The 25,653-nt window shown below is 42.3% G+C and overlaps 1 protein-coding gene across 1 annotated transcript in view; it reads right to left on the reverse strand.

The window, feature by feature from the left end:
• ano1a (anoctamin 1, calcium activated chloride channel a) overlaps positions 1-25,653 on the reverse strand; it is a 72,093-nt gene that overhangs the window by 31,251 nt on the left and 15,189 nt on the right. The window contains exons 3-7 of the mRNA XM_076109867.1: positions 11,537-11,884; positions 7,313-7,411; positions 6,205-6,356; positions 2,074-2,128; positions 936-987 (exon numbers count right to left, since the gene is read on the reverse strand). Of these exons, the coding sequence (XP_075965982.1) occupies positions 936-987; positions 2,074-2,128; positions 6,205-6,356; positions 7,313-7,411; positions 11,537-11,884 (706 nt within the window). The remainder of the gene's footprint in view (positions 1-935; positions 988-2,073; positions 2,129-6,204; positions 6,357-7,312; positions 7,412-11,536; positions 11,885-25,653) is intronic.

Raw genomic sequence — 25,653 nt, forward strand, 5'->3', positions numbered from 1 at the left:
TATTGGTAATGATAATAGTTGCATTTGCCCCTTGGTTCGTTTGTGTTCACACAAAGTCTCCAGAAGCTGTAAACGAATACCATGAGCAAGCAAGCTGTTGTCTCATTTGTCAGAAATGTTAGAAGATCTGCCTCAAAACACTTCTTCCTCTTTGGGTTTGTTCTCTTCTGCACCACCATTGCTCCTGCGAGCATCTAGAAAAATCAATGTCCTGATTCCCCTTTTTAGAAGACTCAAGAGTTTTGTAGCTTTTTTTTGGCTTGTTTTGGCCTGCATCCAAGTGTAACTGCTGTGTTCACATACTGGTTACCAAGACAAACTAAATATTAGGATGAAAGGCTTTGAAACAACTGTTAATACACGTTAAGTGCACCTGATTTCTCTCCTCCAGTTCTTAAACTTAAAATATGCCCTTTTTCATTTTTCCCGTATTTACTTTGCATTTTCTGCCACAGAAACAAACCTGTATTTTTTAGATGTTCTCCAAATTACCTCAACTACACAACACTCAAGAGGCTGTTGACCTCAGTTAATGCTGACCAATCTGACCAGTTAGCCGTCACTGTCAGTCAACACTGTACTGCGTAGGCGACAGAAAAGTAACACACAGGTAGCTAAGGTTTGACACGATGGCAGCACAAGAGGAAAGGTCCTGGACCCGCTGCACTCGACAGGTTTCTTTCTCCTAGGATCATAAATCTGCACGTCAAATGCTACGAGTTAAGAGTCAGGAGGAACTTCAATTTTGGCCTCATGGAGGACGGCTCAGACGGTCGGCAAATCCGACTGAGAGTTTTGTAGACGTGTTGGTCAATGAAGACAACGGCTCATCCTCTCTTGAGGTGGTAATTACACTTTACTCCAATGAATGCAGCACCTACATTAATTGCATATTGATTTATCTCTTGTATTAGAGTTACAGGCTGAGGTCTTACCCATGGGGTACTTGGTTCTGTTGCATCTAGTCCTCTTCAGTACCTCGTAGACCTGACGATACAAAAAAGCATTCAGTCTTAAAACCATGACAATGAATATTTTACTTGTTTAATAGCACAGGTGAAGCTGTTAAGAGGGAGAACGTCGCAGGCAAACCGCAGAGTTTTGTTATGTTTGTCCTCAGAGAGGCTGAGAGTTTTATTGATGGGAGCCGAGGCTCAGCTGGGAGAACAACGACTGCACTGATTGAGGAGCTCCATCCACTAATGAGAAGCCAATCACATTACTCAGTCATTAGTCAAGCTCTGCGAGATGCTGTGTAGCTGTACGTGCATATGCTAATGCAGCTGTACATGTACAACGCAGATTCACAGAATGAATTTGTTTTTCATGAGAGTCACATAGAAGCAAGGGGTCTTATTGGAGGGGAGTGCATATCGGGCATGACAGGGTCTACGTAGAAAAGCTAATTTGTCTATATTAAGGAGGGGAATCTACAACCATAAATGCAACATGTCAAACACATGCTGTCACTATGCTGAATTTAACACTGTTTGTACAGGAGCCACCACGAACTCAGCCGTTCTCACTCCTAAGTCGTCAAACACGGCAGCTTGATCTGTGGCAATACGCTTCTGACAATGGCGCTCTACTCTGGCGCAGTAATGGTGGGTGTAAAGGAGTGAACTAGTACGGGTCAAACAGACACATGACTTTCACCCAGGAGACCTCTGTTCTGTATGAAACCAAAAGTCAACATTGACATATTTAAAGTTACGTATGTGAGTGAAGTGAAGTAGCCGTATGAAACATACTTAGCATACGTTGTGTACTTAACATGTTATGTAACGTACTTAGCATACCGCGTGTACTTAACTATGTAACACACATACTTATTTTAACCCCAACCACGATCATTTCCTCAACCTAACCAAGTAGTTTTGTTGCCTAAACCTAACCAAGTAGTTTTCTGTGAACACTGAAGTTTATGCATGGAAAGACCGGAGATTGGCACGTGCAACTGACTCTAGAGGGCTACGTAGAGTCTCATAGTTTGAAGTATAGGGCCCCTGACCAAGCAGCCGTATTTGACGAGTCTCAAGTGAGAACGTGTCATCTTCTTCAACTAATACTTACTATTGAGATCCTGGTCTTACTGTCAAAGAACTTGTCCCTGTCAGACAGATCGAATCTGAAAACAAAGAACATAACAGTTTTAGTTGCATATAGGGTGCAAACTGTTAGCAGCATATTTGTTAAATATGCTTCTCTTTACTTTCATAGTAGTTATTAGAAAGAGAAAGTGAGGAGAGCTGAGATGAACAACAATCATTCTATAGCAGACTAATATTATTAATATAATGCTGAAGTTGTTTTTGCTGTCCACACAATAAACTGAGATAAAACATGTGATGTAAAAAAAAAAAGACCTCCACAAATAGGACTAAAATAACCTTGAAGTCACGTGATGTGTGTTGATGCACAAGTACAATGAAATGGAGGCTAGGTCATTATGTTTCAGTGCAGTGCAAGCTGCAGGTTGCAATTTCACATCAAAAACATAAAAATGAAAGGATGAGATGCAAGAAGGCTCTAAAAAGCCTTAACCAGCCAGCCCTGTCTCCTGCTAATCATGTTCATAAGCAGTTCACTTGCACCAGCGATTTGCATCACCGGTGACATTTACTGCCAATCGGGATAAACCGTACATAGAGCGATGTTTGTTTGAGTTTGTTTAAAGTTGACAAAGACTCTTCCTCAACCTCAATCAATGAATTACCTTCCTAAATCAGGCCTCAATTGATGGCTCCTGAAATGTGCTTCTTGTGACCCTGTGACACACATCCCCTGTGAGATCGATGACCTCTGTCCACGCTCTCACTCCCTCCTCAGGACTGTTTTAATGGTCACTCCTCTCCTTATCGACTCTGTTATCGGCTCTGTGTTTAGCCGACATCACGCCGGAACATCTATACATTTTTATAGATGCATTTTATATTAAAGAGCAGTAACATCACAAGATACAGTTTTAGACGCAGACTTGTTAGCAGGCCTGCTGGTGGTGAAGACAACAACTCCCATGATACCAGGCTAAAGAAATGTGTAAAGGTATAGTAAGCTCTGTAAAGATATAATATTGTAATAATATAATGTTTTTCAATTGTCTATTTAAAGGAAATACTTTTTGTATCTCTACAAATACTTTTAATTACCCTTAAAAAACATAAAAACACTTTCTAAACTTACGTGCTTAACGACCGGCAATTCAAAGGAATATTAATACTTCCTGTAATTTTACATGCATTTTTTAATGATTATGAATAGGAATATTTGTAAAATATAACCTCACGCTTACTGTTAAATTACACTTAAAACCTGCACAAATACAATAATATGCCATTAAAAAAAACATCATATTAATTAGTGGTGTAACGCGGTTCAGCACGCATGTGAACCACGGATTAAAAAAATAGTCTGGATTCTTGTAGACCAGCTGCTATAACCAAACAACAATATGGATCATCAATGATCTGCAATTAGTATCGGCAGAAGAAAAAATGTGATCAGGGATCTCGAAAAGTTATATTTGCTCGCTTTTTTCTTTTGCGCTGATCCAATCCGTGACTCTGATCCGTGATACGATCCGAACAGTGAGTTTTATGATCCGTTGCACCACTGATATTAATGCAATCATATATCATGGTTAATTGCATGTAATATTAAGGGTAAAGCTCAAAATAAGACCAAACGTCTGTTAATCTACAGACATTTCTGCCAGTGACTTAGCACATATGGACGTAATTCTTAGAAGAAAAGCACTTGGAAGTGTGTGTGCACTGAAAGCATCTCATCAAGATACTGAGTGGGCCGCTGCTGTCAGTCAGTTAGTACTTGTGTAACTAGTGCTGCTTGTTGGCACTGAAATGGTCCTTGTGTCCCTGCTGCCTCCAATTTAAGACTAGTCTAAATGTAGAAGCAGCATGTGGAAGAAGCCAGATTAAGTTCATGTGGTTTGAAAAGCCCCTCTACACTGTATAATCTATAACTCGGCTTAATATCAGGGAACAGGCCTGCAGTGTTTCCAGTATTGATGAAGATGAAGTGATGGAGAAGACGTGGAGGGAGATCTCCAGCTAGCTGTTAGTCAGAGATGTAAATATAGCTGCCCGCTGCCCACTCTCTCCTCCATACGTCCCAGCAGGCTGACGTTTATGCTAAGACATTCTTCTTCTCTGATCGCCTTTGGAAGTGCTTTTACTCGCTGGGACTGAACAGGAAGCGTCAGTGAAGTCATGATTTCTGTCCGTAGTTAATCTAGTTAGCTATCCAGTGCAATTTTTTTAACAAATCCTCCAACACAGTGTTGAGAAATGTAGATGACTTGTGATTTCGGCTGGATGTGTTTATTTTGCTCGGAGGAGAGAAGGCTGAGGCAGCAAGAGAGCGTCACGCTTCAGCCATCCTGTTATGCTGTTGAGGGATTTTTTGGTTCAATTTACACCTCTGTGGTTGTTATCTCTCCATGCTGTCTGAATGATTAAAGCTGCTTTGCTTTAGCGCAGAGGTGAAACAACATGAAAAAATGTAAATACACTTTATTACATTACAAAATGTTAATGCTCTCTGCAAAAGAGTCTTACAATAACACAGAAATCACTTACATTTAATAGCTGGAGAGAATTTTCCAACATGATCTCGATATCTTACCAACCTTGAAATATCGGACTGAACTGTGAGATAATTATGGTAGTTTGGTGGGGATTTTCTGACTTGAGTGTGTATAATTGTGAGCCAGCTGCAATAGTCTGCCTCTTCCCTTAAATTCTGATGACTGATTACACAGTGTACCATCATTTGCTTCAAGCAACATTCATTTATGACAAAGTTTACATCAATCGACAGACATTATTTCTCTACTAACCTGGATAAAATTGGACAATTTTGTCATTTATGTAGATATTTAAAATGTGTGGGTTCCTCTGTGTTGCTCTCCAACAGCTCTCTTTAGCTGCTAAATGCTCCGCTTTGTTCACCAGCTAGTCTCTGGCGGTGTCTGTCCAACCTGTTCTCGCTCCCAACTCCTCCAAGACGACGCTTTTTCAGTGCCCCTCTGCATCTGATATCGACGCACCGAGGCACCCTTTAACGTCTGTATGAGTCACACCGAGCTTTTCAACTAGCTCATCATCATTAGACGGTCAGAGCAAATTATTTTATGAAGAGCGAGAAAGTCTACATAGGGCGAGTAGGAGGGGAGTTTGGATAGCTAAAACACACCGATTTTTAACCCAAACCCCGATCTTTTGTTGCCCTAACTTAACCTAACTTGCGTAAGTAAAACATAAAACTAAGTAAACCTACTGTGAACATGGGAGTTTATTTTGAAAAGACACTGCATGTGGAAACTGACACGCTGTCCCTGACACATCTAACAATGGCGGTAGAGGGTTACCTAGAGTGTCATAGTTAAACGTATCCTCATACAGTGGTTTGTACAGCATTTCTTATGAAAAGTTACTCCTCCTTTTTTGTTAGTTTTCCTACAAATGTTAAGCAACACGTGTCAATTTCTGCCCGTCACATGCATAGGGTATTTTCAAAATAAACTTCCGTCTTCACAAGAAACTACTCAGTTGGGTTTAGGCAACAAAACTACTTGGTTAGATTTAGGAAAATATCGTCAACATCACGCAAGTTACGTGACCAATAAACCAACATTGACCTCTTGTTTCACAGGGGGAACGAACAGTGGTCTCCTAGCCGAAAGATCGCTGGTTGTTGTCATCCATATTAATAAACTCTGCAGGACTTTTACTGGGTGACAGCCTCCATCATAAAACACATCAGTAAACCCAAATATCACAGAATTATCACTAGCATAGCTTCGCATAAGCTACATAAATGAATGTTTACCGTTTACCTCAGCTAGAAAACAGCTCAGGTATAAATGTAAAAATCTTTATGCTGGTCAGAAAGATCTTATCTTAAACCATATTGGTTTGTATCACAGTAAATAGAGATGTACTGATCAAAGAATTATTTTGGTTGATCGTTTTTTAGCCTGCTTATTTCTAGTTCTATTTTTATTGTACTCTACCCCGAACACTAGCTCTCAATACAAATCTTTGGCATGTAGTTTTTCTACGTACCTACTGTATGTGGCAAAGTAAAGGTGTACCAAGCTACATGTCTAAGAAATATTACAGTCAGTTTGATGCTCCGTCTTCACAACAACCATCTTGACAGCAGAGCAGAGCTTTTACTCACAGGTGCTGCTTCTCCCTGGAGAACGGGTGAGAGAGGGATTTGACGCTTTGTGGCCGGTTGGTGTCCACTTTTGGGTGGAGAGGAGCTGTGATTTTGTGAATGAACAGTCGGATCTTCTCCACCAGATTACCGCCTTCTTTCACCTCGTAAACCTGCGGAGGAGGCAGAAGACACTTCATTCATCTAGATTGCATCCTTTGCATCCCATTTGCAGTCGGTCTCATTTTATTTTTCAAGAGTTAAAATATTGTGTGATCTGATATTACAATACTGCTTTTAGATGTGATCAGAGAGCAGAGGTAATTCGTCAGTTTTTCTAGCTGAGCCTATATCTATAAGGGTCTACTTACTCACTTTGAGAGCCCTGAAGGGTTTGGTTCTTGAAAATAGCATAGTCTGTTTTGTAAGTATTTAAAACAAGCTTTTGTTTTATAAGACTGATTTGAAATGCACCAAAAGCAGACTGTAGGTTTGAGGTGGCCAGATTAATTAAGAGAAGAGATATTGTTTGTTTGTATAACGAACAGAAGAGGACCAAAACTCGAGCATTGCGGGACACCTTCACTAACATAAGGGGTACTTGACTTGGAACTGCTTAAATCTACTTGAAAGATAGCCTTTAAACCTTTTAATGTGTTGTTCACCTAGTGCTATAAAGGGACAGTGTGCTATGGCATAGTCTAAATCCTGACTGCTCAGTTTGTCATTTTGTCGGTATTTGTCTCCAGAAATGCACACTGTTCCATAGAGACTCGAGGGTAGAATTCAATATTGATTCAATATATATTGACTGAATCAGCTGATGTGTTTTGTGCCGATATCCAATACCTCTATCAGGTTAGGTGACAGTTACCTATCAGGTACACTGTAGTGAGGTGTTCGATGGTTATTGGATTCTTTTCAAAATCTCATTCCAAGGCTTGTATGAGCACAAATTGGCTCCATTGGGGGTGTTATAATGCTACATGACTGGAAATGAGAGATGAACATGAAACATTAATTATCACACTCAGCAATGCAGCTCTAAGAGCCAATTCAGTTAGCCTCAGGAAAAATCCACGGTAAATATGCACGTGACAAATGGAGAATTGACTGGCGGGAGGAGTACCTTCTTTGTCGGCAGCTTGAGCTTCATGAACTCAGCCTCTCGACACAGAACATTCCAGGGTGCGTGGATCTTCACGAAGCCGATTCCTGGGATCTTTTTCTGAAATGCAACAAAGTTTTGGATATGGGGGCAATTGATGACTGTCTAAAAATGTATGAACCACATCCAACAATACATTTTTGAAGATAACATTGCAGCCCGCAGAGCAGCAAGTTGCTCTTCTGTTAGATTCAGATCTCTACTGTCTGGTAGAGTCCGGTTTCCTGTCAGGAAAATCCACTGCATCCATTTCAGCACAAACACGTCTTTAATGCTGCATGTGGGATCTTTCACTCTCTGCAGCTTGTACTGTTATGCAAAACCACTCATGCACTGCCAGACTCACTTCACACCCTCCAGCTCGGCACACTGACCTGTCTGGATACAGAAATACACAAGAACCAGTTCAAACTAGCTGACTGGCTGTATACATCACAGAGATTGACCATGTTATTTGTTCCGTCTGATGACAGTAAGCATGGGCTGATGAAGTAAAACTGTTGTTAAGTAAGGTTGCTGCAGCTGGAATGATACCGCAAAGATTAATATACTGTAAATTGGAATATGACAAATAGGGTTTATATGCATGTGCATTTAAAAAAAAAATTGTAGGTGCATATCAGTAACTTATCTCTTTAAGGGTTAAATACATTATGAAATAGAAATAATTGCTCTGGCTAACGAGAACTCCTGTTATTGATCTGCCTGGGTGATGCTCTCAATTTGTATTGAAGGAACAGTGTTTCTTTGAATGAAATGGATGCTTCTGTTAATTAAAGCGTGTAACTGTGGAAACTTAATGAGGAATTAGGAATCGGTTTAAATAGCAACAACTATATTGTCATGGTTTAAAATCATAAATGTAACATTAGCTCACTGTTGTAGTAGTTGCATAAACACTAAGCACTGCAACTTCAAACTACTCTTTAATGAAAATTCTGGAATTGTTATTTTTGTTTGTTTTAGTGTTATGAAGAAGAAAATGAGTGGAAGTACATACCCAACTGTCTTACATTGTTAACAATATCTGTTGAATTTATTATAGAGTGCTGTGGGAATGAGTCCTAAAACAAGGAAATGAGTTAGCATTTTTGCACATCCGGTTCCCTCATTATGGAAGTCAATGGATTTTTTTAATGGGTTTTTGGTTAGATGCCTGAAATAAGGTGTGTGGTTAACACAAGCTTGAGAGATTTAACGTTTTGTTTCACGACATAAAATACGTCATTAACTGTCCTCACGGATTTTGAATCTTTTACGTGTTTAAATGAAAAAAAGGCAGTTGCCTACAAGTGGCAAAATTAGACTACAAAACGGCACTGCACCAAACACTAGTACACCAAGTGTAGCTTGTCTATTGCCTCGCGTTAGTTTTTTTCTTCTGCTGATTGCGTTCACCCTTCAAAAATCCTAAAAGTAGTGTTCAATTGTTTAGATTATCTTGCTGAGCAAAACATGCAAGTATCAATAACTTCTCTTTGCCACAGAGCTTATTTTCTGCAATAATCCAAAATCCAATGGAAGAATCCAATTGGCTTTTTTGTCGGGGGAACCGGAGCTAGATGCTAAAGTCCACACAAACAAAACTAACACAAGCAACATGTGGGGTGCCGTGGTAGCCGAAACATTACAGTGCATTCCTTATATATTTTTTAAATGGCCATGGCATATTGTGATAATACACGCCAAGCTTTACTGATATAGGAAAATAATGGCACTGGCAAAGGAGAGTTAATCATATCCATAATCGGTCACCACATAATGTATCATCTACCCACTGAGAAAGTCTGTAACTTGGCACACTTATGCCTCCATAGGCCTCCATAGTAAACTGGCTCCAAAGTTTCAAGTCATTTAGAGTAACATCATGAAACAGAGTGGTGCTAAAAGCCTTTTTCAGAGCATATTCAGAATCAAGCTACGTTATGTCACAGGGCTGCTCCTGCAGTGTTTTTAATGGATGATTCACTGCGTGAAGAGTCAATTTATCTCCATTTGTCTTTTCTACAGAAGACTGACTAAGAAATGACGAAAAGCTCTGCTTCTCCATTATTGAAAACAGATCTCTTTTGTGTTCATGGGTTCACTCGTGTAGCAAATACAAAGCAGTGGCACAAGAGCTCCAGCCTACCAAATATCAGCCTTTAGATGAGATACAACATGAAAAACAAGCTTCAACGTAGTGCTCTGCGTCAGTTCAAATGAGAAGTGTGTCAACAAATTCAACTTAGATCAATCAGTTTAAAAAAAAAAAAAAAAAATCTAAACATATTTAATGTTTATTTATTATATTATTCAAATGTAGGCATCCATTCATGAGGTTATTTAAGAGATAAACTGGCAACTTTAAAGGCAAAACGTTACCATAGAACTTGCCTCATTCTGTTCCACTTTAATGCCCATAAAATTGACACATTTATATGGGAATCAAGTGTAAAATTTATTCTCTCTTTTCTTTTTGTCATAGTTATACACATCATCTCGAACTAGAACCTCGAAGGTTGTTAGTATATAACGCTAATAACTTGATATAAAAATACTTCTTTGAATTTCTAGCTTTTCTAATATACTTTCTTTCACAATCAAACAGGTTTATTGTCAATGGGATTCACTTACTTGTGCATCACAGTCACAACAAACTTTGTAAGGAAAATAGAAATAATAATAACTGAAGCACTGGCGACATTCATGAATGAATCCTAAATTGAATATGGAATTTTACGATAAAAACAAATAATGCAATATATATTAAATGAAAAGAGCTGCACTGTGTAGTCTATATCCCTATGCTGTATCATGTTGCTGTCCTAAACACACACACACACACATACACACAGAAAGGGTCATGTAACACACCTTCTGTTACTGACTGTGCCCAGCATCACACACTGAGCCCTGTCTTCAAGCTGAGCCCATATGTACAACATAATTAACTATTCTCACCTTCTTCCATACAGCTTAACCCCAATTTACCAAAGCGTACGGACATATTGATTCAGAACACATCACACCGACTTTGATCCTAAAAGTACCTGAAGCATGAGCTCATGACAACGGGTATTTTATAGCAAGTAGCACCTCTTCTGTAGGGTGAGATAATCGGGAAGACCCATTACACTGACATTGGCAGATTGAAATACAAAGGTAGAGTTGAACTAAGATATTGAGACCAGGGGGATGGATCCAGTCCTGTCACCTTGAGGCTCTCCACTATCAGTCACATAACCTGAATCTGCCATGTGACCTGCTTGATGTCATACCTGCTGTCTCGTAACTATTCTTTCCCTTTTTAAATGTCAACTCTCAGCATAAATGCCTCAAAAAAATACTTTCAATATACACAAATTAACGAATAATTGACTCTTTGCTACATCCCTCCCTAAACAGCAGATCATAGCGGATCATAAGGAGGTCTCTCAAGCTCTGGATTTCACCACATCTCACAGTGGCACGCATCGGGCTGTGCTAAAGAGTTCGGAGGGTGGTCTCTCTTTATAAGCTAAAAGCTAAACGCTTAAATCAAATGCTAAGCATAAGCTGCAAACATTAGCATGTCGTCTAACTAGCTCACTGTCTACAGTAGCAACAGAGCACGTTGCTTCCAAGGACAAGGAGCAGTGTATTAACTAATTACATTAGTTTGTAATAAAAAAGCCCCATCCACAAGTCGCGCACCCACACTGTGTGGTATTTTTGTACCGTGTGGAAGCCGGTCCAGGATGCTATCAGAGTTTAGCTTAGCTATAGCAGCCCCCGTCCAGCTACTAATTGGATTTTGCTGGCTTCAACACCTGTAACTCCATACAAACTCATTGGCCGAGATAGCTTAACATTTGCCGAACACATCGGGTGGACCTCATCCTAAAAGCCTTTTCTCTCAAAATTGTATGAAATTACGAACAACTATGTATGCTAAGCAGTTAGAATGAAATAATAGTCTGATCTTACATTTGTATGAGTAATACTAGGAATTACGTGACCTTCCTTGGGACATGCAGCTTTAGCGTCACCCTTTTAAGCAAGGAGACGTTTTTTTAAAAAGGACTATGAAATTCAAGGAACGAATTTGCCACCGTTATGATTGTAAACTGCATAGGCGCAGTGCCAGAATGGATAGCTTGACAGACGCAGAAACAGTAGTTAAAAGGTCAATTGTCAAAATACCACGTCACATTCAGCTCTCACCCCTTCGTCCTTTTCCAGCTCCAGCCCCATCTCCAGGAGGTTTTCCTCGAACTCTTCCCGCCTAAAGCGCTTGTCATCCTCGTGGTAGTCCGTGGGTTGCTTCTGGGCCGCGATCTCCGGGTCTTCCTTCGGCTGCAGCGGGGCACGGCTGCTTCTGATGCTCATGCTGCGTCGAAGCTGGCGGACGAAGTTGTTGTCGCCGAAGCTGGAGGACTGGCCCTTGATGCTGCTGGGCTTCTGGATCTGGTACGCCAGCACATAGTCTACCCGCCGCTGGCCATCGTTGAAGTACGGGCCTAGCTGTTGATACACAGGTGAGCCCTCAACCGCATACAGATGTTTCATGGGCTAGAATCAAAAAGGCAAAGAGATAGAATGTCACAGATTACTACATATGTATAGAAACATCTATTACTTCTTAAAAACAAGGATAATATTGAAAAAAATACCACAAGGCCAATACTCTCCAGTATTTTAGTGTATGATAGTGATCTGATGGGTCAGTTTCATGCAGATGGGCACTTTTCTGTCACATGCAATTCTTCTTGGCGATCACTATGCTAGCAGTCACCTTCAAAGGAATTCACTTTGAGAGCAATCCTGCATCTTGCAAGCATAACTTCCATGACATCATTTAATGTACAGAAGGAAACACTGGGTTGAACCAAAATCAAGTACTAGTAGTAATAGCTACAACTACTTGTAATACTAAGTAGTATTAGGAATATATTTTGTGGAATTTTTACAAAAATGTTTGAAAGACACAGTGAAATAAAAAAAATAACAATTCCCAGTTCTAATCCTGTGTCCCCTGGCTCATGTGATTGGTTGAAAGTGGAGGAGACATCTGTTTGGCAACAGATAATTTCCTGTTTGTCAATCGAGCGACGTCAGGGGAGTCCCAAAAATCCCACACACAAATGCAGTGAAGTTCACACATGACAAGCAGTTTGTAAATGCAGGTTTAACAGCTTGTATGTAAGAATATCCAAATATGATTTTGATGAGAATTTGAAATCTGTTTAAATACATACAGTGTGTGTATTTCTACTACACTTATTTAACAAAAAATGTTTGTGTGAGCATCCCAAATATTTTTGTGAACCTTATTTGTTGTTACGACTGGATTCTGTTTACATTTATTTAAGGATAATTATTTTGTGTGCATTAAAACATATTTTTGTGGAGAGTCAAATAAATCGCAAAATACATTTGTGAATCCTTCTGTTTGCATTTGTTAATATTGAGACTGATCTGATCCCATATAAATATTCACTGTAATTATCAAGGAAATCCCAATCTAATGCCTTCTTGAATATTAGTTACAAGTATTTTGTGCAGAGCTTGAAATTTTAGGTGGATGGTGGCGCAAGACAAAGGTCAGGGCGTCATCAAAACATTTTTATCACAATGCAGTCGACAGAAAAATTGTTTGCATTGTATGTTTCTGAAATCAATGGATGCTTTGAATGCCGACATTTTTTAACCAAAAATGGGTTTCATAAATAATATTCATACTGTATCAGCGTCGTTTCACACTTGCAGAAACGCACAATGACAAAGTGGTTAACGTTGTGAAATAACTGGTTAGGTGGAGGCAACAAAACGACTTGGTTATGGTGAGAAAAAAGATCACGGTTTGTGTTAAAAAAAATATCATAACAATGCATCTGTAACAACGTAACTAGCAACCGTCCTTAGCAGACTTTCTTACGTAACAAGGATTACAAACGTTATGTAACAAGCATTAACTCAACATTTACTTTTGGTTTCACAGGGGACACGAACAGCGGTCTCCTGAGTGTAAGTCCAGTTTGTTTGACTCAACCTTCTCACCCGTAGGCCGTGACTTTCTCGCTCTTTATAGTCGAAATTGTAGCACGTAACTTTAAATAACGGACGCTCCGTAATGCCAAATGCTCTGTTCGTCGCTCATTTTACTACGCCACTTGATCTGCCAAAAAAACAAATTTGAAGAAATGTTCAATGCCAGAAAATGTTCCTGCCGACTAGGCTGTTTATCCACAGAGAACCAAGAATGTTGACACGAAATATGACGCTAAAGTGGCCAGTAGTTGTGGAAATATCTGGGAGCAAAACCAAAACACAAACAAAGATGGAGACGGACGGGCAGAGTTAGAGCACCGGGCTGGGAGGGGGAAGTAGATAACACAGTTGATGTTTGTAACAGGACTTCATTCTCTGCAGTATATTTACCTGATGGTTCACTGGACTAAAGCACTCATGGGCACCATACACTTTAACACTTGCAATGTAGCACCATATACTGTCCCCAGAGACATTGAGTGGAGAAGGCCAGTAGAGATAACATAGTGCCCTAAACAAACATGTAACCTGACCCGCCTGATGGTTTGTTACACACAACCAGAATAAAAGCTTTCAGTGCTGTTCTTTGCTGTTCTTTCAATGAAGAAATGCTTTTCTCTTCTGATAGAACTGATGCAATCCGATCATTGACGCTAACCTCTTCGGGAGCCGCCATTGTTTGCCAACAAACAGTCGCCTCTCCGTGTCGTCTCCCACACATCTAAGCCACGCCCCTAGCTGCCAGTAGCTCCTCACTGGACACTGATTGGTCCATGCTTTGGCTTATCTGGACCATAGACTGTATATAAGAAGTGGACGTAGTCATCATGACGTGAATGCGGAGGAGTTAAGTAGTGACGCCGGATACGGCTCTGGTAGCGGTAGCGACCTGTCAATCACAGTAAGCCTGTCCTAAAGCATACTCCACTTTATGATCTATTTGACTCTAAATGGACCATAATTTAATAAATGAACATCATGCTGTATTGAAGAAGACTTAAACTAACGATTGAGACTGATTCTCACGTGACCCGGTGACATCGCCAGAATCCAGCTGCCATTCAAAAAAACATGTCCTTTTCCAGCTGAAACATGTTCGCTATTTCATGAACTATTTCATTGACTTACAGAGCGTCTACAGTGTGATACGCACCTTGCGCTTTTTATTTGTCTCGCAATTCCCAACTGCATTAAATGAATATCTTGATCATCATACCACAGTGGATTATAAAGCTCTACAATATGTTGATAGGCAGTATCCCTGCATAGACGTCACCTCATACTTTAATGGGTTTTACTGGGTAATAATGTTGCACCTAGAGACTAAGAAACTATTAGCCAGGTAGTTTTCATTGTGCAGTACACCCAGGTGGCCTCAACCTGCTATGTGTGCAATTAAAGGACAATGAGCCACACTATTACACTGGGTGACATTCTCCTTATTTACCATAAACACTCGCGCAACAACTGCAAATGTAGATTAATCCGCTGCTTAAAATAGTACCCCTACAAATGAACTATTCCATCCTGACCCTTTCACTGATTTATGTTGATGTTCAGTTACAGGCAAATTTCACCTAATTAAACAACCAACATGGTTAAATGTTTTTACATTTACGGTTTAGTGTTTATTTCTAGTTAATTTATTGTTTCGTCAATCTCTCGTGTCTTTTAATGGTTTCACCTGACAGCATACATTTTCCCGTCATGTGTCATGAAATAGGTCAGCTTTGTCTTTGTTGAGGACAGTTGAGTCACTCACTTCCGTTGTAGTTTATTTCACTGTAGTTTGGATTGAGTTCTATTTCACTGACATCTTATACGGGTCAATTTTAATTTACGATAACATTTGCTTAGTCAGTAAATGAAAACCCACCTTTATATTAATTTGAAAGCTTTTTAAAATAAATCTGAATGTCCACAATAATTGAAATACAATATTTAAAGAACTAGACAGTTTTGTGCAACCAGTTAACTATTCGGGCCTTGTGTGAAGCCTGACCCATTGTTAGGACTAAGCCACAGTTAAAGTCTTTGTGTTTGAAAGCAGCCTCAGGACTAAAAACATCTCTGTGTTTCAGTGACAGGAGTATAGGATATACAAGACTTGGAATCTGGACACCACAGTAATACTGCACAATTAGAACAGGACATTAATGGCCAGTGATAAAAGTATAATCACATGACAAAGAAAAAGTTCTGTGCTCTGGGAACTTAGATATCTCAGCGAATAGCTAAGCAAGTGAATATGAGTTCAGAATATTTTATTGATATAATCAAGAATGAGCCGCCAGACTAAAGACGTTTATGGCGGTGGAAAGAGAATGATTAAGGTCCTGATCAGCAAATGTGGCCGTTCAACAGCCTGGCTTATTAAAACTGTATGAACAGTGGGGACGTGTCACTAGTTTGGCTTCAGCATTTCCTGCCCTCGTCCATTGATTTAATCGGGACACTTTTTTCTGTTTTGATTGTTAGGGGACTGGTACAATGAATGTGGGATTATAGATTTTATGTGAAGATTAAAAAAATGATTTTACTACATTGCAGCACAACCTAGGATGTAACGTTTTTCTTTTCCAATTTTATTTTTGTAATAATTCATCCTGGTGGGAACACGTTTGTCTGTTCCAAAATTCATGGAAATCTATCCCATAGTTGTCAAGTGATTTTGCTCTGAACCACATATATCAATCTGTTGGTGATGCTGGTCAGTCAGGCCATCACCACAGTGGGATACAATAACCGGAACCATAGACTGCATATAAGAAGTGCCAACCCACAGGGGCTTCAAAGAAAGTGAAGCCAATGCTGAAGTGCTTTAAACCTGCATTCTGTCTAATGGCCAGCAGGGGGCGACTCCTCTGGTTGCAATAAGAAGTACGATTATCTAAAAGTCTTTGAGAAAATCACTCTACTTCTCACTTGATTAATTACTTAAGTAAACATTGTAGACATGAGTTTGGTGCCCTGCACATAGCTCATAGGTGAATATAGTTGAAAATGTAGCCGCTAAACGGCCAGATATGTTTTGGTGGAGACCAGGTGTACTACTTAGTAGTATATGTAGTATGGAAAGATGAGAGAGATATGGGAGTCTGACGACATCACATACTGTGTGGGAATTTGCTTGAGTACTAAAAGCAGCCGACACCCAACACGGATGTTTACATGGTGATAGATGGACAATTACATGGCAATACATGTTGAAGATAGGACAGCCCGCCCTCAATAGAAGAGCCATAAACTCTGAACTTATGCGGAAAGCTAATATTGACTCTCAGAGGGCGCATGAGGATGTGGTGGTGTATGCATCATTCGTCAATAGGAACTCTTTTCTCATTAATCTTATTAAACTGTATGAACAGTTGGGACGTGGCACTAGTTTGGCTTTAGCTTCAAAGTCTTGGCATTTCTTGCCCTCGTCCATTGATTTAATCGGGACACTTTTTTCTGTTTTGATTGTTAGGGGACTGGCACAATGAATGTGGGATTATGGATTTAATGTGAAGATTTAAAAAAATAAAGGATTTTACTACATTGCAGCACAATGTAAAGCACAGGATGTAACATTTTTATTTTCCAATTTTATTTTTGTAATAATTCCTCCTGGTGGGAACACGTTTGTCTGTTCCAAAATTCATGGCAATCTATCCCATAGTTGTCAAGTGATTTTGCTCTGAACCACATATATCAATCTGTTGGTGATGCTGGTCAGTCAGGCCATCACCACAGTGGGATACAATAACCGGAACCATAGACTGCATATAAGAAGTGGACGTAGTCACTGCGACGTCACCCGTTGGTTTGTGGACCGCCTTCATGAAGCCTCGAGATCGATGATTTCACCGTCGCCATCTTGGATTACGGCCATCGCCATGTTGCAACTGATGAACGTAAATTACCATATTTGGAGTGAGGAGTGACGTAGAAACGCTGTATACGGCTCTGGTAGTGGCAGCGACCTGTCAATCACAGTAAGCCCGCCCTAAAGCATACCCTGCTTTATTGTATATTTGACTCTAAATGGACCATCGTTTACTAAATGAACATCATGCCGTATTGAAGAAGACTTGAAACAAGCGATTGAGACCTCAAGAATCTATTGAGAAGTAGAGTAATTTTCTCATAGACTTCCATACAATCTGACTTATTTTTGCAGCCAGAGGAGTCGCCCCCTGCTGGTCGTTAGGGAGAATGCAAGTTTTATGACACTTGTGCATTGGCTTCACTTCTCAGAAGTGAAGGAGTGAAGAAGTTGCCGCCTGCCAGGAACCAGAAAACAGTATGTTCACGGTTTAATAGATCATTTTAAGCTGCACTATGTTTTCCCTTTACCTGTTGTGTTCTCTTGACAAACACCTGGAGACAGCTGCATTTCTTAGTGGGCAAGGCTACCAACCCACAGGGGCTTCAAAGAAAGTGAAGCCAATGCTGAAGTGCTTTAAACCTCCATTCTGTCTAATGGCCAGCAGGAGGCGACTCCTCTGGTTGCAATAAGGCAAGGCAAGTTTATTTGTATAGCACATTTCAACAATAAGGTAATTCAAAGTGCTTCACATAAAACCATTAAAAGCATCAAAGCATAAGGCAAAAGAAAAGGAGATTTAAAAACAATTAAGAACATTCATTGAAACAATAAAAACAGTGTAAGAAATATAATACAGTAGTAAAATGCAGAAATGCAGGAAATTGAGTAATATATTAATTGAATCTGGTTCAATTAAAGGCAGCAGCAAACAGAAAAGTCTTCAATCTTGATTTAAAGTAGCTGAGGGTCTCAGCAGACCTGCAGCTTTCTGGGACTTTTGTTCCAGATATGTGGAGCAGAAAAACTGAACGCTGCTTCTCCATGTTTAGTTCTGACTCTGGGAACAGAAAGTAGACCGGTCCCAGACGACCTAAGGGGTCGGGATGGTTCATAAGGTAGCAGCAGATCAGAGATGTATTTTGGCCCTAAACCATTCAGTGCTTTGTAAACCAACAGCAGGATTTTAAAGTTGATTATTTGTTTGACAGGAAGCCAGTGTAAAGACCTCAGAACTGGAGTGATGTAATCCACCCTCCTGGTCTTAGTGAGGACTCGAGCTGCAGCGTTCTGAATCAGCTGCAGCTTTCTGACAGACTTTTTACAGAGACCTGTAAACACACCATTACAGTAGTCCAGTCTGCTTAAGATAAATGCATGGATAAGTTTTTCCAAATCCTGTTGAGACATAAGTCCTCTAATCCTTGATATATTCTTCAAGTGATAGTAGGCTGATTTTGTAATTGTCTTGATATGGCTGTTCAGGTTGAGGTCTGAATCCATAACTACACCTAGATTTCTGGCTTGGTTTGTAGGTTTTAACATCAGTGATTGAAGCTGAGCGGTGATTTTCAATCATTTGTCCTTGGTACCAAAAACAATTACTTCCGTTTTCTTTGTTTAATTGAAGAAAATTCTGGCACATCCAGTTGTTGATTTGTTCAATGCAGTTACCCAGCCCTTTTATGGGATTATAGTGCCCTGGTGACATAGTTATGTAGATTTGTGTGTCGTCTGCATAATTATGATAACACACTTTGTTGTTTTCCATAATCTGAGCTAGTGGAAGCATGTAGATGTTGAACAGAAGAGGCCCCAGTGTTGAACCTTGGGGAACACCATATGTCATTTTAGTCAGCTCTGATGTGTAATTAGCTACAGACACAAAGTATTCTCGGTCCTTCAAGTAGGATTCAAACCAGTTAAGTGCTGTGCCAGAAAGTCCCACCCAGATTTTTTGTCTTTCTAGGAGTATGGCATGGTCGACCGTGTCGAATGCAGCACTGAGATCCAGTAATACTAAGACTGAACTTCTGCCATTGTCTGTGTGGATGTCGTTGAAAACCTTAACAAGAGCAGTTTCAGTACTGTGGTGCCGTCGAAAGCCTGACTGGAAGACATCAAAGCAGTTATTTACGGCCAAGAATTTGTTCAGCTGTTGGAAAACCGCTTTTTCAATTATTTTACTTAAAAATGGGAGGTTTGATATTGGCCTATAATTTTTTATTGTAGAATAATAAGTATAAAAGTATAATAAGAATGCTGCTTAATAATAACTCCTCCGAGGCCGAGAGTCAAAGTCCACAACCGGGTGGGTGAGGGGGTCCGGAGGAGGGACGGCCGGACTGCCAGACTGGGGGTCCGGAGGACGGAACTCTAGAGACTGGGCTCCAGAGGCTGGGAACAGGGCTCCAGAGGCTGGGAACAGGGCTCCAGAGGCTGGGAACAGGGCTCCAGAGGCTGGGAACAGGGCTGGAGATCAGACGGGGAACAGGGCTCCAGGGGCTGGAGATCAGACGGGGAACAGGGCTCCAGGGGCTGGAGATCAGACGGGGAACAGGGCTCCAGGGGCTGGAGATCAGACGGGGAACAGGCGGCGGCGGCGGCTGGAGATCAGACGGGGAACAGGCGGCGGCGGCGGCTGGAGATCAGACGGGGAACAGGCGGCGGCGGCGGCTGGAGATCAGACGGGGAACAGGCGGCGGCGGCGGCGGCGGCTGGAGATCAGACGGGGAACAGGCGGCGGCGGCTGGAGATCAGACGGGGAACAGGCGGCGGCGGCGGCTGGAGATCAGACGGGGAACAGGCGGCGGCGGGAGATCAGACGGGGAACAGGCGGCGGCGGCGGGAGATCAGACGGGGAACAGGCGGCGGCGGCTGGAGATCAGACGGGGAACAGGCGGCGGCGGCTGGAGATCAGACGGGGAACAGGCGGCGGCGGCTGGAGATCAGACGGGGAACAGGCGGCGGCGGCTGGAGATCAGATGGGGAACAGGCGGCGGCGGCGGCTGGAGATTAGACGGGGAACAGGCGGCGGCGGCGGCTGGAGATCAGACGGGGAACAGGCGGCGGCGGCGGCTGGAGATCAGACGGGGAACAGGCGGCGGCAGGAGATCAGACGGGGAACAGGCGGCGGCGGCGGCGGCTGGAGATCAGACGGGGAACAGGCGGCGGTGGCTGGGAGACGGCTGGGGGTCGCAGCGGCGGCTGCTGGAGATCAGACGGGGAACAGGCGGCGGCGGCTGGGAGACGGCTGGGGGTCGCAGCGGCTCGGAGACAGCTGAGGCTGGAGGTCGCTGCGGCTCTGAGGCGGCTGGAGGTCGCTGCGGCACGGCGACGGCAGCGGCTGGAGGTCGCTGCGGCACGGCGACGGCAGCGGCCGGGACTGGAGGTCGCTGCTGTTCGGAGACGGCGGCGGCCTGGACTGGAGGTCGCTGCCCCTCGGATACGGCGGGCGGCCTGGACTGGAGGTTGCTGCTGCTCGGAGACGGCGGCGGCCGGGACTGGAGGTCGCTGCTGCTCGGAGACGGCGGCGGCCGGGAGCGGCTGCAGCACGGAGGCAACAGCTGGAGTCGGCCGGATCGCCGACCGGACACGGGGAGCTGGAGTTGGCCGGACCACCAACAGGACACGGGGAGCTGGAGTTAGCTGCGGCCCAGCGGGAGCGGGGGATCGCTGCGGCCCAGCGGGAGCGGGGGATCGCTGCGGCCCAGCGGGAGCCTGACCCTTCTTCTTCCTCTGTCTCCTTCGAGGGTTGAGCTGGTTGTCCATCAGGTCGCGGTTCGCCTTCTGGACACTCCGAGGCCCACCAAAAGCCAGGCGGGTTCCCCTGAACTGCTCGTACCACTCAGGGGAACGGCACTCCCAACCGTGGTCTGCTGAGTCCATTGTAGGCCAGATCATTCTGTCACGGGACATAATGAGGACTCAAATGCAGACAGTCATAGTAGTGAACAAAAGGTTTTAATAACTCACGAAACAAAAACAGGTAATCCAAGGACGAGACAAGGGGGGGAAATCCGGCAGGACAAGGCAGGGCAAAAACAGGGCAGACAGACTGGGAAACCGGGAACAGGAAGAGCAAAACGGGCGGGTAGGTAGGAAACAAAAACAATGATCTGGCAGTGAGTGAGTGAAAGACAGGGGTTTAAATAGTGACTAGAACAGGTGAGGAGAGTTGTGCTGATGAGGGAGAGTGTGACTGGCAGGTGCACTGAATGAACTGATTAGGGACAAGTGAAGGAAGTGAGGAGCTACAGAAAACCACACACACAAAACACCCTCGGCAAAGCCTGATTGTGACAAAGAAGTACGATTATCTAAAAGTCTTTGAGAAAATGACTCTGCTTCTCACTTGATTAATTACTTAAGTAAACATTGTAGACATGACTTTGGTGCCCTGCACATAGCTGATAGGTGAATATAGTTGAAAATGTAGCCGCTAAACAGCCAGATATGTTTTGGTGGAGACCAGGTGTTATACTTAGTAGTATATGTAGTATGGAATGATGAGAGAGATATGGGAGTCTGACGACATCACATACTGTGTGGGAATTTGCTTGAGTACTAAAAGCAGCCGACACCCAACACGGATGTTTACATGGTGATAGATGGACAATTACACGGCAATACATGTTGAAGATAGGACAGCCCGCCGTCAATAGAAGAGCCATAAACTCTGAACTTATGCGGAAAGCTAATATTGACTCTCAGAGGGCGCATGAGGATGTGGTGGTGTATGCATCATTCGTCAATAGGAACTCTTTTCTCACTAAGCCTTATCAAACTGTATGAACAGTGGGGACGTGGCACTAGTTTGGCTTCAGCTTCAAAGTTTTGGCATTTCTTGCCCTCGTCCATTGATTTAATCGGGACACTTTTTTCAGTTTTGATTGTTAGGGGACTGGTACAATGAATGTGGGTTTATGGATTTAATGTGAAGATTTATAAAAAAGGATTTTACTACATTGCAGCACAACCTAGGATGTAACATTTTTATTTTCCAATTTTATTTTCTGACGTGATCTGGTGTAATTCTAAAAAAAACTAAAAAAACAACAACCTCTGTCTGACCTTGTCCAGTCTTATCCGTCTCATTACAGCTGAGTCCTGCCACTTGATGAACTAAACTCCAGGCTATTTGTGCTTGTAAACCTGCATGTGTGCGTGTGCCGGCTGAGGTTATCGGCCAAAGCCACAAAGCACACATCGATCAAACACACACACACACACACACACACACACACACACAGATCCTCCCCTACTTCCACTGACCCCCGGCAAGTTGACACACAGTACAAAAGGCTAGCTGTTTATCGCGCTCTATGAACTCTTAACAGATAAATCTTTGTTGTTTTGATTACGTTACATGAGAATTCATGATGCTTGGGGGGGGATTACGTCACCAGAATGCAGAAGGAAACCAAAGGGGAAAAAATAGAACATAGACATAAAAATAGAGTATAAACAACTGTGGCCTAATATAAACATATAAATCTAAAAATGAAACAAGATTAAGTTAAGGTCTAGAGTTTGTTTGTTTTCAGCAGTTATAAGGAAATATATGTGTGAGAGAGAGATGATGTTGATGAGATTTAGTTGAGCAGGTATGATAAACCAAAGTATAGGACAAATTAAAAAATGTAACTGGTGATGACTTTAATGGAATCATCAAAGTTGTAATAATTCATCCTGGTGGGAACACGTTTGTCTGTTCCAAAATTCATGGAAATCTATCCCATAGTTGTCAAGTGATTTTGCTCTGAAACACATATATCAACCTGTTGGTGATGCTGGTCAGTCAGGCCATCACCACAGTGGGATACAATAACCGGAACCATAGACTGCATATAAGAAGTGCCAACACACAGAGGCTTCAAAGAAAGTGAAGCCAATGCTGAAGTGCTTTAAACCTGCATTCTGTCTAATGGCCAGCAGGGGGCGACTCCTCTGGTTGCAATAAGAAGTCAGATTATCTAAAAGTCTTTGAGAAAATGAAAATGTAGCCGCTAAACAGCCAGATATGTTTTGGTGGAGACCAGGTGTTATACTTAGTAGTATATGTAGTATGGAAAGATGAGAGAGATATGGGAGTCTGACGACATCACATACTGTGTGGGAATTTGCTTGAGCACTAAAAGCAGCCGACACCCAACACGGATGTTTACATGGTGATAGATGGACAATTACACGGCAATACATGTTGAAGATAGGACAGCCCGCCGTCAATAGAAGAGCCATAAGCTCTGAACTTATGCGGAAAGCTAATATTGACTCCCAGAGGGCGCATGAGGATGTGGTGGTGTATGCATCATTCGTCAATAGGAACTCTTTTCTCACTAAGCCTTATTAAAACTGTATGAACAGTGGGGACTTGGCCCTAGTTTGGCTTCAGCTTCAAAGTCTTGGCATTTCTTGCCCTCGTCCATTGATTTAATCGGGACACTTTTTTCGGTTTTGATTGTTAGGGGACTGGTACAATGAATGTGGGATTATGGATTTAATGTGAAGATTTTAAAAATGATTTTACTACATTGCAGCACAACCTAGGATGTAACATTTTTATTTTCCAATTTTATTTTCGTAATAATTCATCCTGGTGGGAACACGTTTGTCTGTTCCAAAATTCATGGCAATCTATCCCATAGTTGTCAAGTGATTTTGCTCTGAACCACATATATCAATCTGTTGGTGATGCTGGTCAGTCAGGCCATCACCACAGTGGGATACAATAACCGGAACCATAGACTGCATATAAGAAGTGGACGTAGTCACTGCGACGTCACCCGTTGGTTTGTGGACCGCCTTTATGAAGCCTCGAGATCGACGATTTCACCGTCGCCATCTTGGATTATGGCCATCGCCATGTTGCAACTGATGAACGGAAGTTACCATATTTGGAGTGAGGAGTGATGTAGAGATGCTGTATACGGCTCTGGTAGTGGCAGCGACCTGTCAATCACAGCAAGCCCGCCCTAAAGTATACTCTGCTTTATTGTATATTTGACTCTAAATGGACCATCATTTACTAAATGAACATCATGCTGTATTGAAGAAGACTTGAAACAAGCGATTGAGACCTCAAGAATCAAGTGAGAAGTAGAGTCATTTTCTCATCGACTTCCATACAATCTGACTTATTTTTGCAGCCAGAGGAGTCGCCCCCTGCTGGTCAGTAGGGGTAATGCAAGTTTTATGACACTTGCGCATTGGCTTCACTTCTCAGAAGTGAAGAAGTTGCTGTTTGCCAGGAACCAGAAAACAGTATGTTCATGGTTTAATAGATCATTTTAAGTTGCACTATGTTTTCCCTTTACCTGTTGTGTTCTCTTGACAAACACCTGGACACAGCTGCATTTCTTAGTGGGCAAGGCTACCAACCCACAGAGGCTTCAAAGAAAGTGAAGCCAATGCTGAAGTGCTTTAAACCTGCATTCTGTCTAATGGCCAGCAGGGGGCGACTCCTCTGGTTGCAATAAGAAGTACGATTATCTAAAAGTCTTTGAGAAAATCACTCTACTTGTAACATTGTAGACATGAGTTTGGTGCCCTGCACATAGCTCATAGGTGAATATAGTTGAAAATGTAGCCGCTAAACAGCCAGATATGTTTTGGTGGAGACCAGGTGTACTACTTAGTAGTATATGTAGTATGGAATGATGAGAGAGATATGGGAGTCTGACGACATCACATACTGTGTGGGAATTTGCTTGAGCACTAAAAGCAGCCGACACCCAACACGGATGTTTACATGGTGATAGACGGACAATTACACGGCAATACATGTTGAAGATAGGACAGCCCACCCTCAATAGAAGAGCCATAAACTCTGAACTTATGCGGAAAGCTAATATTGACACAGCAGGCCCTGCGCTGAAATGAACAGAACAGCGTGTCTCCGTGTGTGTCTGTGATAGTATGATGAGGGTCTGGTGCATGTGAATGTGTGTGTGTTTATATACAGCCCCACCCCCACACACACACACACACTCATCCTCAGCCCTCGCTCGACCGGAAGTAGTCATAGATACAAAGGCCAGAGGTCGATTCTCAGAGGGCGCATGAGGATGTGGTGGTGTATGCATCATTCGCCAATAGGAACTCTTTTCTCACTAAGCCACCGGGAAATGAGGTTCTCCTCTCCTCTGGGCTTCCACATGCACACAGCCACCCCCACAGACACACCCACACACACACACACACACATCTGAGCCATAATAAGCTCAAGGCTGAGACAACCCAGCAGTTTTTTCAGTCAATAATGTTTTTCATAGCAGTAAGCTGCATGTAGCAGCTGGAACAGTCAGGGTTTTTTTGCATGTTGAACGCTTCAAATCACAGTTTTAACTCCAGCAACCTGTAAGGCCACAGTGCCAATAATACATCTGGCATACTTCTCCCAAGCACAGACAGATGGTAACTTCAAGAGTCAGTTTTCTCACTCACCTCTAGTGGTGTCTACCCAAATATCTGTACAATACGA

The sequence above is a fragment of the Anarhichas minor genome, unplaced genomic scaffold, assembly GCF_050575085.1.
Source record: "Anarhichas minor isolate MPS153535 unplaced genomic scaffold, ASM5057508v1 ptg000042l, whole genome shotgun sequence".
Taxonomy (NCBI): Eukaryota; Metazoa; Chordata; class Actinopteri; order Perciformes; family Anarhichadidae; genus Anarhichas; species Anarhichas minor.